At 45.8% G+C, this 16,330-nt stretch overlaps 1 protein-coding gene across 8 annotated transcripts in view; it reads right to left on the bottom strand.

Moving 5' to 3' along the window:
* Fars2 (phenylalanyl-tRNA synthetase 2, mitochondrial) overlaps nucleotides 1-16,330 on the bottom strand; it is a 453,335-nt gene that overhangs the window by 136,555 nt on the left and 300,450 nt on the right. For all 8 annotated transcript variants that reach the window (XM_063259825.1, XM_063259824.1, XM_013151333.3 and 5 more), the window contains one exon: nucleotides 12,424-12,575. In XM_063259825.1, the coding sequence (XP_063115895.1) occupies nucleotides 12,424-12,575 (152 nt within the window). The remainder of the gene's footprint in view (nucleotides 1-12,423; nucleotides 12,576-16,330) is intronic.

Below are 16,330 nucleotides of genomic sequence, written 5' to 3'. Positions count from 1 at the left end.
AGAGCTGGGTAACCAAGCTGGGCAGTTAGGCCCCAGAACTCCATGGAACCAGGGACCCCAGCATGCTCCTACTTCCTGTCCACCTCCCCTCTCTGTTCCCTTGCTCCTCACGTCTCCCTTCCAGTAAACAAAGCCAGAGATAGTTCTTAGCTTCTCTTGGCTTTGGCTCCAGAGGAATGACCCAGGCTCTTTTTGCCTTTCCACCTAAACATATCAGAGAGGAGATCTTACTCATCCAGCTTTGCTAGGTGTCCACCTTGGTCCAATCAACTAGGCCACGGGGCAGAGTCCCACTCTGCCAGTATGGCTGTGTCCTAGTTAGCCATCTTATGGGGAAGCAGCTGCTTCTGAAAAGGATGCTGGCAATGCATGCAAGGGTTCCATTCTTGCTACTAGACACAAAGCGATTTTGAAACTGTTAAAAAGACCTGAAGTTTCTCATCTTCCCTGTACAGATGGAGCTTTCTCCTTACCTTCATACTGAATCCTGTCATGGCTTGTATCTGCATGTCCCCCGTAGCCTCATGCTCTCATAGGTGGGGCTTTCTGGAGGTGGCAGGAACTAGGGTGTGTGATGGGATTAAGAGTGTGTTGTGCTGGGTTAGAACACTAGTTGATCTATCACAGTTCTGCCTGTGGATAATGGAGGCCCCGCCCTGGGTATGGGTAGCACTAATCACAGGCTTGTAACCGGGATGAAATGTAAACAGACAGAAGAGAGGCTTGCTGCTTCTGCTTCTGCTCACTGCCCCTCTCCGGCCCTGCCATGGACTGTTTCTCTCTGCAGTGTCCCTCTGCTACACTCTCTGCTGTGCTGTAAAATCAACCAATTGTGGGCGGAAACCTCTACAACCTGTGAGCTGAAACTAACCTTTCTTCCTTTACATTTAGGTGTTAGTATTTTGTCCCAGACAAAAGGGAAGTAACTGATCAAAAGTTTCCCTTGTTTCTCCTCTCTGGCAAACAAGCAAACATACACAAATGTGATAATTTGATTCCTTTAATTTCCATGCAACCCTGTGACTTCCTTCATCTAATCAGGGAAAGTCTTCCAAGGTAACCATGAATGCTTTTATAATTCCTCCAACTTAAAAATATGGAACTGTAAACTTAAAATGGTTTGTTTGGGTGTTGTTTTGCTGATGGTGGTCCAGGGCATTATGCATGCTGTATCTCAGTCTTAAATTGTACTTTGTATATGATATGATCAACCTCCTTAAAATGAGTTTTCTTTTTACCTTTTTCTCATTTAATTCCCTTTTCCCTATCTGAACATTTGGCCTGAACCAAATTATTTTTAAACCAACAATTTACTTGGACCCAACTTACTGCACATGTGAGTCCTGTTTCTAAGGAATACTGTCCACTCCATGCTGCCTTCCCTTGGAGGTATTTAGCATAACAGACAGTGAGGAGTTCTGGTCCTCCAACAGGACAGTGTTGCCAAATGAGGCAACTCTTGGCCTGTTAGGTCATAATACAATGTATGTTGCTGCTGGAATTTCTATTGATCGTTTATTCATTGAAAATGAGCACTGAACACTTAAGACATTACACATCCCAAATATAGTAGAAATCTAGAGAGGCCATACTTGGTAGTAATTTACAGTACAGTAATAGAAAGAGCAACAAAGACAATGCAATGGGACAGTCACTGTAACAGAAGAGTGTTTTGGAAATATTTTCCCATTATCACTGCAGAATTCCAAAAAATGTGTATTCCTTGTGTATATGATAAATCTACTATAAGAAATATTTAATGAATTGGACTAAGCAATTATTCTATTAAATTCTTTGCAATTGTCTAGACCAGAGCTGTCACCTGCTGTACAAATATTTTACCTGCTTAATTCTCACTATTAGTTTCCTTATTCCTGGTCTTACTCTCATCAGTTTCTTTCAGCAAGGACAAGGAAAGATTATAGCCACTCACATCTGTCAAACACAGAATCCAGAAACTGCTGTGGGGTTTTCTTTCTCCCCTGAGAAATGACACATAAAGACTCATGTTGTAAAATATTATGTTCACAAAAGAGTATAAGGCAACTTGGCATTCTGTTGATTTCTGAATGCAGCCCCATGGAAAATGTTTGGTCTGCCTAAGATTGAGTCGGGGCTGAAGTGAAATCTTTAGCCTTTATTGGCATACCTTTACCTATTGGGGAAACCTACGGGAAGACTCGAGGGCTTTGCCAGGTGGGCAGAAAGACCAACCAAAGGCCACCTTTGTTGCTTGAGTCCCCTGTGCAAGACCAGTGTGGTGGATCGATAACTGGTGGTCAGCATGAAACACCAGCTGAACTGAATCATCGTGGTGCTGAGTGTGGAGGGCCCACCTGGGGATTGTTGCTAAGATAAAAGGAGACCTGGAGAGGAAGAAGTAGTGCTGTTGGTTCTCCGTGGAGCTGTTGCTGTTTGGTGCTGTTGATTGTCCTGTTGCTCCGGGTTCTCCTGGAGGAGTCTGTTGAGCTTCTTTCCTGATGTGAACTTGCCCATTCTCATGGTCAGAGGAGCATGGGACCTTTGCCTCTGAGAATGGCTGTGGTTCACTTTGGGGGAGCTCTGGTCCTTACTTTGAGCATCACTTCCTGGCTCTGGAGGGGAAGGTGGTGTACTGCTCAATCTCCAGGAGAAGCTTGTCATGCTGGTTTCCTGATATGGACTTGGCTGTTCTCATCACTGGAGTATCTTGGGACCTTAACTGTCTCTAAAGATGGCTGTGGTGCTCTTTGGGGGAGCTCTGGTTCTTACTTTGAATATCACTTCTTGGCTCCAGTGCAGAACCCTCAGCCTCCTGGCTCAGATCTTTATCCTGCTGGCGCAGTCTTTCTAGCCTCCACCACTGACCTCGGGGCCTCCCCATCACAGATCCGTGAAACAGACTTGCATGAGGCATTACTGTGGGCTCAGGTCTTCAGCTGGACGCATGCAAGATACTACCATGGATCCAGGCCCTCGGCTGAATTCTCTGGGTCTTAAGTGTGTGGATAGATTTCCTGCATTTTGTTTGTATTTGACTCCTTGGGTGACCACTATAAATAACACTATAAATTATGTGTCCTGTATAGTCTTGTTCTTGCAAACCATGACTACCACAACTGGAACACCACAGGATACTGGGAGCACTCCACAGCCTTAGTGGTATTCCCTGAGGACCGAAAAGGGAGTCATTGAATGCACCAAAGGAGAAAGCTTGTTTGTGCAAACTTACAGGGCTTCCAAAAATATGTAAAGGAGGAGTTGCTGGAGACTAGGATGCTTGTGAGCTGGTAAGCATGACTCATGAGGATAGAAACCTAAGGAGCCTTCATCTGAACCCTAAACTTAGCGGATTCATTTCCTAAGTGTTGGGCCAGGGTACCCCCTTAGTTGTCTTGAGGTGCCTTTCTCTTCTTCCTGTAAATCTCAAGGAACAGTCAACCTTGCTTTTCCTTACTGGATGCCCACTTAAATTCCCCTCATAACAACACCTTCCCAGGCTCCAAACTGCCTCTGAATAAGCAGTTGTGAGGCCAAAGACTATTAGGCAAAACAAAACAAAACACGAATGGGGGCTGCTGAAAAGATACGCTAGATTTTCCCTAGGTTTCCTAATTTCACCACCCTTTCCTCCTCCTTCTCCTAGACTCAGCATCATTTGGACTCCACATCCAATCTTGGCTCATAGGACAGGACGATTGGGAGCCCAGGACCAGCAGCGGAGCATCCAGGCAGTCTCAGGGATGGTTCTGCCACAGCATCAGTGTCTCATACCCCACAGAAATGACCTCCGTGTTCCTCAGTAAGTTTCCTAGAGACCTCTCTCCCCTGGGAGTCAGACTGCTGTACCCTGGGTGCTGCACCATTGTGCCATCAGCTGACACCTGTGCACACCATCATTCCCCTTCTGGAGCCGACCCTGCTGCCATCCCTGTTGCTGTGTCCGTGCACCCTCCTGGCTGTCACCTCAGCCTCAGCTACATCAAGGTAAGCGAAATAACCAGTCTGGCTTCCTGGGTAGCCTAACGGTGTGTACGAGTCATGGCCAGACTTCCTCTGGGGCAGGAGCCCAGCCTGTCTTGTCTTTCAGATCAGCAGGGGAGGCCCCATCTACTGAACCCCTTTTCCTGTGCAGAGATTTGAATTTTTCCAGAGTAGCTTTGCTAGACCTTATGTATGTATCCTTGAGAATTCCTTACAAACCATGGCTCATCTTTAGAGACTTAACTTCCAAATCTATAATTAAGATGCCTGTTACTCCAAGGTGGCAGAGTCAGGTTACATGCAAATTTAGTCTCTTGGCTCCTAAGACAACGTCTTCATCGTCTCTGAGGGCTGTGGCACATTCATGGCCAGGCCATCTGTGGCATGCAAAGGAAAAATGACCTGAGAAACCATGAGGCAGGCAGTGGAATGGGGAAGCCTCTAATGGTGGCCTTGGACTTCAAATCTGGGCGTTGGTAGGAGGAAGGGAATGGCCTTGTGAACTGGGGTGGCAAATTTAAACACCCGAAAACTATTTACTTTCTCACTCATAATTGTCCTAAATGCTGGGGTGGAACTCATCCTCTTCCCATTTTTTCCAGGGACTCTGTGGCTTCTTTTCCTCTCTTGGGTGGCTCGTGGTAAGTGCCTGGGCTTGCTTTAATCTGATCAGCTGTCAGGAGAGGAAGAGGGATCCATGCCAGGATGGGAGTTACTCTTACCCTGTAATTTAGTCTGTTTTCTGTGGCTCTAACAGCATATCAGAGGCTGGGTCGTTTATTTGAAAAGGAGCTTTATTTTGGCTCATGGTTTTGCAGCCCGGGAACTTCACAACCTGGCAGCCACATCTGGTGAGGGGCATCTGCTTCCCGAGCTTGGTGGAAACGGCACAGGAGGGATGCTGAGGGGAGGAGACCATGTGACAAGAAAGGAGCTGAGGTGGCTGAGCTTGCTCTTTAACAACCAAACCACTCTCGCTGTGATGAATTCAGTTTCTCCAGGCAGAACTCAGCCCTGGAAGAGAGCACTCATCTATCCAGACAGGCTGTACCTCTGGGACCCCACTGCTGCAGGGAGGAATTAAGTCTCCACCTGCAAGCTGGTGGGGACAAACTACAATCAAACCATAGCGTCTTGCATATTGGAAAGGAAGGGTCTGAACTGCACTCTACAGAAAAGCAGCATGAATGCCAAGTGAAGATAACATCCAGAGAACTCCCAGAGCAGAGAGCGGCTAAATGCTGACCTCCATCCTGGCCTAGCTGCCAATGAGAGGTCTCTCTGCCCCTTCCAGGCCAGGCAGAGAGGCTTCTCCAGGGCCCTGGCCTGCACAACCCCAAAGGTAATTCCAAAGAATCCTTCAACAAAGCGTGATATGCTGGGGACCAAACTGTGCTTTCGTCTAACACTGGTAGCAAACAGGGCTGCAGTGTGGCAGCAATGGCATGCATCCCTCCTGGGAAACTGTAAAAAGATGGTTTGCTTTCTCAGCTATTTGAACCACAACAAAAGTTGCCAGGCCACCAGCCTTGCCATAAAAATGGCAGAGGAGCAGAAGGAGCCAGGAGAGCTGTAAAGCAGACCTAAGTGGTTCTGGAATCTCCTTGGTACCATACAATGTGCTGTTGATTACAAGGGGATATGTTATGGTTTGTGTTTAAATGTCCCCTCAAAGCCTCATGTAGTCATGGAGGTGGCTGAGTCTAGTGTTTGTGATTGGTTTGTTGTCTAGAGCTGGACTTGGTGGTGTGAGTGCCGTGTCCACTCGGGGCAGGGAGCCAGCATACATCATAAGGGAGGGAAGGAAATGTGGTCTTCCCTTTTCCCCTTTTTGCTCTTGTCACTTGCGGTCACCATAAATAGCTGACCCTTAGCCTCACCACCCTGCCTTGGAGCCAGCTGAGTATGCAATGAAACAAAAACTGTGAGCTAATTAAACCTTTCCTTCCTCTATGTGGGGCATCAAGTATTTTGTCCCAGCAATGAGAAAAAAGTAACTAAGACAGGACACAACTTATGACTAGTTTCCCATCCAGGGCCTTCCCAAGATTAGCTGCTGATGGCTTTCCATCGCCAAGCAATCTTGAAGGTCAGATAAGTGCACCTTTTGGGCTCTGTCAAAAGAAATAAGGCCAGGAATGATTTGCAAACCATAGATGTCAACCCACGTGCCACCGTGTGCAGCATTTTCCCAGCATGGGACCCTGAGTCAGCCGCAGTGGCTGCAGACATCTCAGATGAGCACTTCTGCCACTTTACAAAGTACTCCTACTTTTTCTGATTAAAAGTTTACTCCTCAAGTTGCAGGAAGGACCCGGGTCATTTCAGAGTGACATTTTCATTAGAAGTCACCTTCTGCTTCCTTTCATTACAGAACTTCCCAGTCAGATGCATTTGGCTGCCAAATCCAAGGCTCCTGGCTGTCCTGAGGTTATTCTTTAAAGAACAAGTCAGATTGATTCTGGAGGGTTATTGTTTTTTACTCTAACAGCTAGCCATTTTTTTAAAACCTTGTGAAATCTTCAAAGCATTTCACATATTTCTAATTTTCACAGCTACTACTTAAGGAAAGTGCTATTACTTCTAGTGGTACAGGAGGAAACAAGACTCGGGGATCCCAGTATCACATGTGTGAATAGTCAGGACAGGGCATGCATAGTGACACATGCCTGTAATCCCAGTTCTTTAGGAGGCTGAGGCAGGGGGATTCTAAATTCAAGCCCAATCTTGGTTGCTCAGTATGAGTCTGTCTCAAAATAAAACATAAAAATGGCTGGGGATGTTCCTTAGTATGAAGTCCCTGGCTTCATTCTCCAGTACCAGGGGAGAAAAAAAAAGATCAAATTCGTGTTTTCCAAATATCTGTCTAAGCTCTTTTCGCTACACAATTATGTTGGCCTTCTGACTGTATCACAAGCTTTTCAAGTCCTTTAATAGGTGCTCCTCTAAGGAAGGAAGGCAGGATTAATCAGCCGGTCATCAAACGCTATGGGTAAGACCCCCTCCACCATCGTGTACATCAAGGCAGATGGAAATGACCTCATGTCTTGTGCATGTATGCTGCAATAGCAAAGTAACTAGGGACAGGGTAATTTATATGCAATAGAAATTAATTACTCTCTCACAGTTCTGGATGCTGGGAAGTCCAAGATCAAGATGCCAGTGGATCACACACATGACGATGGCTGCTCTGCGCTTCCTAAGGGACTCCTGTTTTGCATCTGCACAGGGCAGAGGGACGAAAGGGGGAAGGAACAGAAGCTGAGCCCTTGCATGGTGGAGGACCAGGCTGGCAGCTGTCTTGTGCCTCTTGTTACGCACTCACCTCATGCTCTGGAGACTGCATCTCCACCATGGCCTCACCCCTGCTACCTCACAATAGACAACAGGTCCCAACATGAACTGTGGAGCGACACAATGACTATTGTGCCAGGGGCCCCTCAGGAGTTCCGGTATGTGGGATCGCCTAGGAGAGTTTAAATGCAGGCAAAGAATATAAGATATCCATGAACCCCAAGGAGCTCCCGGCAGACTCCTGCACTGGGGCAGATGGCAAGTGATGGGGAAAAAGCAAGGGAATTTGGGTGTCTATTCTGAAATAAAGATGGAATGAAGTTGTTATACAAAATGGGCCTGGGCTATTTTTGGGGGGGTCCTTGATCAACCCACAGTGAGTTCTTCACGTGAGAGGGATAAACCCAGACTTCCCAGAAACCCAGCAAGCGACCTGATGCAAAGGATTCTGCAAGGAGGTGATACAGGTAACACCACGGATTAGCCAGTTTCCTTTCTGAATTTGTCCTGGGATTTTGGAAAGAATGGACCAGAAGGACTGCAGGCCATTCAGAGTGAGGCAGAGGTTAACCTTCGTGTGCACAGTGGGAAGGGAGGGCACAGGCTGGACGGGAGCGGAGTAGGGCAGAGGCAGGGGAAGCAGAGGTCTCTAGCCCTTGGCCCTGCCTTGGTTCCAGAGGGATCTGCAGATCTGACTCTAATGCATCCTAAATAGATCCTCTTTGACCTAGGAAAGTTGGGTTGGCCATGCTGAGAAGGGGCCGTTGGAAAGAACCCCATCAGAATTAGAGAACACACGTTAACAAGTGTTTAACTGCACCCTCAGGCCTTTGATATTGTTTACTTTGAGACAAGGTCTTACAAAGTTGCTAAACTGCCCAGGCTGGGCATGAACTTGCGATTCTCCTGCCTCAGCCTCCCAAAGCTCTGAGATTAAAGGTGTGTGCACCACCACACTTGGCCTGTCACAGTTTTCCTGTTAGGCAAACAAGCACTTTGGATTATCTAGCAACATTTCTCTTCTTTTACATAAATCCTGAGATCAGCATGTGACTGACATGAATAAATTCAGGTGACAGTTTGTCCTAAGGTGGGGGCAGGATGCTCAGGAAGGGACAAACTCCTAGCAGAGGATTCTGGGACCTTGAGGGCTCCTAAAACAATTACACCTTCTTCTCCCCTAGATCAAGGTCCTCAAACTTTGTAGCCCACAGGCTTTGCCTGAAGCAGCCTGGCTGGGTGTGGCTGCTTTTCAGGGTCAGAGCTGAGAGGAGCTGAGAGACAGCGGGTGCCCCGCAGAGCAGAGCCCATTAACAGGGCGGCCCTGGACAGAAAGAGCCCACCACAGCTCGCCCTCCACACTTCTTGGGACTCAGTACAGAGTGAGCCACCACAGGACTAAATAACAGGTCCTTTTCCTCAGACCTGTGACAGGGAGGTAAAGTTTTGGTTATCAATCAGGAAGATCTGGAAAACAGTGGCCTACACAGGCCATCTCTGTGTCACTTACAAGTCTTGAACTGAAGGCCGGGAGTGGTGGCTCACATTTGTAATCCCAGCATTCCAGGAGTCTTAGGCCAGAAACTTATCAGGAGGAGTTCGGGCCAACCTGGGCAACATAGTAAGTTCAAGGCCAGCCTGAACCATCAGGCAAGGCCCTGTGTCAAAAGATAAAAGATTAAAAAAAATAAGACTGTCTAGGGTTGAATGAACACTGCCCAGAGCTCGGGAGTAAGGCTACTTTCACGTAACTGCTTTTCACACTTCTACACTGCCAAGGTTATGCAGCAGTCCAAAATGGCTGCCTGAGTACCAGCTATTACACTGACATCCAGGGAGCAAGAAGGAAAAGAGAATGCTTCAACTCAACTTTTCGGGAAACTTCTAGAAATACCACTACACATGTCTCCTTAGTAATCACTGGTCACACTGGTCACCACGCTGTCGTGGAGGTTCAGAAGAATAGTCTTTATTTGGGTAGAAAGTTGCTCAGCTAAAAAATAAAGGGTCATTTTATTTCACAAGTGAGAGCTGGTGGTGTATGTTACTGAAGACCAGAAGCAATCTCTCCCACAGGAACCTTACTCAGGCACCAAGCCCCTTATTAAGGTGGCTGCAGTATAATCACCTGGCACAGCTCGAAAATGACAGCCTTTGACACCTGTGAAATGACTCGGAGGTGGTGAGAACAACGCCACCAAGGAGTGACTTTTGGTTACTTCCAAATTTCATTTGAAAGCACAATCTCCAGAAGGAAGGAGACACATTCACTGTTCAGCCCTGAGCACGGAGCTGTGTGCTAGGCCTGCATACATGGAGTCCTCCTAATGCAGTCCACTTGTCATCCTATTTTGTAATCTGATGGACTGTCTCCATTTTCTCTGCCTGGGTCCACAGGCCCCCAACACCACTTCAATGCGACCTGCAATGACCAACACACCCAGCATTTACCTCCACAGTGACACATCACCCGCGGCGGAAGGTCTGGGGGTTCGCCCGCCCCCAGCCGCAGAGACCCCAACAGCCCCACAGGGAATTTTCCCCATGCCCCGGTGTACATCGTTCTGGGACCTGGCAGGCTCCTCATTTCCAGCCTAAAAGACCACTGCAGGAGCCAGGGACTGCGCAGGCTGGGACCAGGACCGCGGTCTGAGTCCTTGATTCTACACGGACAGCGATCAGTTTTGTTTCAGTATTTTCCTCAGCTATGAAAATAAAACCTAAACTTCCGCTTCAACTGCGATCTCCAGTGGGGAGAACCAGACTGGCGCACACTCAGCCTGATACCCGGCATCCAGAGCGGAGGCGACAGCCTGCCGCAGGAGGGCAGCCCACCGCTGAGTGTGGACACCGGGAGATCAGGGGCAAATCTCTATCCTCGGTGAATGCAGGTGTGGGTCGGGGGCAGACCCGCACAAACAGCCAGAAAGATGCGCCTAATTTTAAGACTAGGTTTCCTGGCAGTAGAGGACAAGAGAGCCACAATGCTACAAAAGTAAGCTGGCCGTTACTGGGTCCTGCCCCACCAACCCCAGCCCCACCCCAACCCTGTGCCCAGAGTGGGCTGAGGAGACCCAGGGCATCCAGCACGGGTATCAGATAGGCAGTGACAGTCTAGGGCTTATCTGTCAGTCAGGAGATAAGGAGAAAGTGAGGAGAGGGATGGAAAAGCTGACGGCCATGAAAGTCAGAAAAATACTGCCCTTGGAGCATGTGAAATTTTGGCTAAATATTTTACAATAAAATGTAAAGCTAAGAGAAGCAATTTCTTGACGAAGGAACATCACAAAACAGAAATAACTCCCAGAAAAGATGGCAAGAAAATAGGAGGAACTGAAACGTGAGCTTGCAGAGCTTAGAAAAGCAGGAAAATACAGTGAATGGGGCAGAATGCAGAACCAGGAGGGAAACACAGGAAGGGACAGAGAAGCAGGGAGGACAGTGCCCCAGCTGGGGTGGAAGTAAAGAGATTTCAAACATATGAGAGCAGCCATCAGAGTCAGACAGAGAATGCTGGGATCCCCAAAGGATGAACTGGACCAGGACACACTCTTAAAATAGGAATCAAGAAAAACGTCCCCAAAACAAAAGCAGAGTCAAATCTGATTTGTGAGACACAGCAATATAGCACGGGGCACAGGTCAACGCCGGGGAATATCTGGATAAAATTATCCAACTTTCAACACAAGGAAGGAGTCTTTAGCATGAAAAGCAAAAAGATCAAGCCTGTGAAATGTGTTTGGGAAGCGACTGGATTAGGGGCATCAGAGGACGTGCTGCTAGGAGGTGGCCTCATAGGAAGGAAGAGGTGGGTCCACTGTGGCCAGGCCCCGGGAGGGTTTACCTTCCCCCGGCTCCTCCCTTTCCTCTCCCTGCTCCCTGTGACCTCCCCTGAACTCTCTCTGCATCCCAGCTGCCCTGAGCAGCTCTCCTCTGCCCTGCTTTCTGCCTGGGGGTCAAAACAAACCTTTCCTTCTCTGTGAGTGTTGGATACTTTCATCCTAGCGAAGATAAAGTGACTAGCACGGGGGTATTGTTTCCACAAGTCTTTGAGCAACTTTCTAGATGACATCCCGTCACCTATGTAAGTGAAAAAAACAGTCACAGCCCCGGCAGTGAGCACTAAACATCTTTATCTAGGGAAAGAAGAGTTCATGAAACAAAGAAAGCAGCATGACAGGATCTCAAGCGGAGGCCAGAATTGTAGATGCCCTGGCCATGGAGACAGGACACAAAGCCAGGAGGCCAGGGGACAGCAGAGATGAGATGTGTGACCGTCCTTCTCTTAACAGTGGGCCACAGGGCTCCGTTAAGGGGGACAGTCACAGAGGTAACTGGACCACTCCTGGACCGGCCAAGTACAGTCCGGATGAATCCCAAATCCCAGGTCGTGCACGCGCTGGCCCTGCCTGACCCTGCAGGCCAATCTCTCTCCCATGGTCTTCTCTTTTTGCCCACCTCCCCACACTCACTGAGTCGCATCACTGTCACCCATGCCCACATTGTGCATGTGTGATGGTCCCCTCAAGATTCATATCTGCTTTCCGCAGTGCCTCTTCACAGCCCGCCCTGCCTCTGCCCTCCACTCCAAAGAGGCTGCCCCAACTCCCAGTGGAAATCAGTTCTTGGCTACAGCCAATGTACTCCCCCTCATAATGCACACTGCACATCTGTGTAATGATTTATTTAATATCTGCCTCTCCCATGAGACTGTGAGCTCCAAGAAGAAGTTCTAACTCACTGAAGTTCTAAGACCTAACAGGTCTTGGCATGTGGGAAGTGCTTAATAAATGTGCATTGAGAGACTAACAAAACTGCCTTTCCTCATCCACCACCCTTCCTCTGCCTCATCTCCTCTGTACTCACAATGCAATAGGTAAGAAATCACTTCCCCAGGCAATAATGAGAAATGGCAGGATCTTTAAAACACCCTGGTTTATATGCTTCCTTTACTAAGAAGGCAGGAAAGAATAAAACACATGCTAGGAGAAAGAGTTTCAGAGAGCACTGGTTAAGGGTTTCCTCACAAGCCGACCATTCCTTTATAAATTTAGAAGACATTGTCTCCGGCGCCCTGGGTTGCAGCACAGTTCTCGTGGCTGATTCCACGTGCTATCTGTCACACAGTAAGAGTGGAGGGGACAACACTGAGAGCTCTTCACTTACTTTGGGTGTTCAAACTTGTCTATGAGATCAACCTTCTCCACCAGGTCTCCTCCCACGGTGCGGACCAAGTCATAGAAATCGTTCTCAGCGTAGTTCTCGGTGGGTAACCAGAAGGAAATGTCATTTGTCAGCGCAGGATATTTGCTAAGAGGCTAACGACACAAGACAAGAGAAAGGATGCCTTTGTTAGTTGGACCAGAATGAATTTTTCATAGAAAATTTAACTTGGTTAATTAGGAAATGCCGGTAAAACATTATTTTAGCATTTGAATTTTTAGGGACAAAATGAACTTAAAAGATAAATTAATGTTAAAATTAGCAAATTCCACTCCAAATGCTACCTATTTCTTGTAACATTCATGTGTGACATTACCATATATTATATTTATATTGCAATTAATGTCCAATCTAGTATTCAGCACCTTGAATACATCATATTTTGATTTTTCCCATTTGAATACGACAGGAGGAAAGTTCAGATTTAATTAACATGCGATTCATTAACTTCTTGAGATACTTTCAGGAAGTGATCTTAATAGAGAAATAAGTAAGGGCTTGTCAAAACTGGTATTTCAATTAGTAAAGCCATTATTTGCTGGTATTTCCAATTATTAAAATAAAGGGCTAGGTGGAGAAGCAGGCATTTACTTTTCTAATTGTGCCTTAAGGTTGTGATAAACACACACAGTACCACTTCCCTATTTTATTCCACTTTTTCCTTGTTTGTTAGTTCATTAGTTCATCATCATATGGGGTAGATATTTAAAATCAGGTATGTTTAGAAGTTACTGAATTTGTATAAAACCCTATCATAGGCATATCATGACTATATATAATATATCTTGACTGTATTACATCATATATACTGTGATTATGCATATACATTTATATTATGGTTTACATATAAAAGGTTCCTAAAAGTCTCCTATGTTCAGAGGTGGGAGTTTAGGAAGGTGACCAGGTCAGGGGGACAGGTACTATATTATTAGTGCATTAACCATTTGCTGAGAAGTTACTGAATTTGGTGAATGTGGAGGTGGGGCTCGAATGAAAGAAGAGGTAGGCACTGGCATCACCACCTGCCCCCACCATCCCCAGCTCTCCTTGTGCTGTTTCCTGACAGTCATCGATTGAACAGCTGTCCTATGCCAGGCCCCTCTGCCATCCTATATTTGACTTGGAGCCAGCTGACAATGGCCTGAACCCTCTTGAAACTGTGAACCAAAATAAACCTCTGCTCCTTTAAATTGTGTATGTCAGATATTTTGTCCTTGTGATGAAAAAGCTGACCACTAAATATGCAAAAAAGGCCGCTGCACAGAACGCCCTTTGGCCCACTGCACCTGCCTATGCCCGTGCGCTTCCCACGAGCCCCACCATACAGGCCACCGCCAGACCACTGCCCTGGGCGATCCTCCCCATCTCTTGGACCAAGTACTGCTGTTGATGTTCAGCTCCCTCCCCTTCTCTCAGAACCTTGGACTGCAGTGGATTAACCATGCTGGGTTGATGAGAGACTCAGGAACCCTTCACCCAAACAGGAGACATCAGCAGGCTCCATTCAGTGTGGTGAGTTTGCCCCTAAAACAGAGGTCTTTAGTGGGTAAACAGGAGCAGTAGGGAAGTTCCCTCCAACTGTAAGACCTGGGCAAGGTTGGCAAGAGTGTGGGTGATTCCCTCCTCCACATAGAGAACAACGGGTGGGTTGAGGGGAGTGCCAACATGGAGAGGCCTCCCCCAACATGGAGAAAATCTAAAGAGCTTATGAGACCCCCAGTGACACAGCAGGGCCTCAGCCGACACAAATACTATAGACAGGGAGATCTGGTGATCTGCAACAACCTGAAGACATAGTAACATCGGGAATTACATCAATACTCCTAGGCCAGTCAGCCCAGGAAGAATATAGGATTCACCCAACTGCCCCTGCAGGAGAAATACAGGTGACTGGCTCTCCTCTTCACTGTGGTATTCAATAATCAAACAAACATCAACCACATAGTAGGACCCTAAGATACACAAACCGACAGTTGAGACTATTGGGATTGAAAGACCAAAAATTAACCCAAAAAGTAAAAATGACAAAACGAAAAAGCAAAATGCAATCTCAAACATCACTCCATCAGGAGCAAGAACAGGCAACATTGAAATAGAGACATTAATAGTCATACACCAGAAATCTCTGAAAAGATAGCAAATGAAATAAAGAAACAAATTCATGAGGCTATAGAGGAAATCAAATTAGAAATAGTTTCCCACGTAAAGACAGAAATAACAACTTTAGTAAAGAAGTTGGTCAGCATAGCCAGAGAAGAAATAGATTTACAAAATACAGGAACATGGGAAATTAATTGAAACCTTGAATGAACAATATAGAAAACAAGCACAACCCATGAAAAAATTCAAAGAGATATCCAAGAAACAAAAAATTCTATAGTGGGGCTCAGGAAATAGCTCAGTGGCATAAGTGCCTGCCTCGCAAGCACAAGGTCCTGAGTTCGATTCCAAGGACCAAAAAAAAAATTCTATTAAAAGCTGGCAAAACCATTTAAATGAACCTGAGGATAGAATTTCGGACCAAGAACAGGTACACAGTTAGCGATCATGAAAGACTAGAACTTTTAAAAACAATAAAGCAGCATGAAATGACAATCCAGCAGCTTCGAGATGACACCACGAGAAAAAATATAAGACTAATAGGCTTCAAAGAAGATGCAGGAGTCAATGCAAATGACATAGGTAAACTATCTACAGAAGTAACAGAAGAAAATTTCCCAAACATGGGGAAAAATCTGACATGCAGATAAGTGAGTCATATAGAACGCCAAACAGTCACAACCAACATAGATCTACACCTAGATGTATAATAATTAGGATCCCAGACATACAACATAAAAACAGAATACTAAAGGTGTTAGAGAAAAGACACAACTCACCTACCAAGGAAGGCCCATCAGAATGATGGTAGATTTTTCACTGCAAACTCTCAAGTTAAAACAAGCTTGGAGTGAAGCATTTCAAGCTTTGAAAGAAAACAACTTTCAACCCAAATTGATGTACCCAGAAAAACTGTTTTTCAATTTTAATGGAGAAACAAGATACTTTCATCACAAAGAACAACTGAAGAAACTCAGGCCCACCAAACCAAACCCTAGAAAGAGTATTGAAAGACATACTAGGTAAACATAAAAATAACCACAATCTCCCGAACAACAACAGAAAGAAACCACCAGGTAGGACAAGCAATTAAACAGGGGGGGGGGCAGAAAACAAACAACTGGAACATAACATGGCAAAGTCGATCCAGTACATATCAGTTATATCCATAAATGTAAATGGCCTCAAATCACCTATCAAAAGAAATAAGTTGACAGAATGGATCAAGAAACAGGATCCCACACTATGCTGTACACAAGAAACACACCTGACTCTAAAGGTCAAAGGATAGAAAACAGTATCCCATGCAATAAGAACCCAGAAAATAGCAGGGATAGCTATTCTGTTTGCATACAATGGGAACTTCAAACCTAAAATGATTAAAAGAGATAAAGGTCTTGTAGACCTATACTTGTTAGTGTAAAACTTCAAGAAGAAGAATTAACAATTATAAGTATATATATATATATATATATATATATATATATATATCAAATACAGGAATATCCGACTAGATAAGACAAATACTAATAGACATGAAAAACCAAATACACAAGAACAGATTGTAATAGGGGACCAAAGAGATAGATCAACTAGACAAAAAGTCAGCAAAGAAACAATAGAACTAAATCATACCTGTGAGCAAATGGACTTAGTAGATGTTTACAGAGTGATCCACCCAACCACAGTAGAATATACATTCTTCTCAGCTGCACATGGAAGATTTTCCAAAAAAGACCATATATTAGCT

The sequence above is a fragment of the Cavia porcellus genome, unplaced genomic scaffold, assembly GCF_034190915.1.
Source record: "Cavia porcellus strain 051 isolate PalLab524CR breed Dunkin Hartley unplaced genomic scaffold, mCavPor4.1 scaffold_13, whole genome shotgun sequence".
Taxonomy (NCBI): Eukaryota; Metazoa; Chordata; class Mammalia; order Rodentia; family Caviidae; genus Cavia; species Cavia porcellus.
Note: the sequence above shows the minus strand (reverse complement) of the source record. Positions and strands in the feature narration are given on the sequence as shown.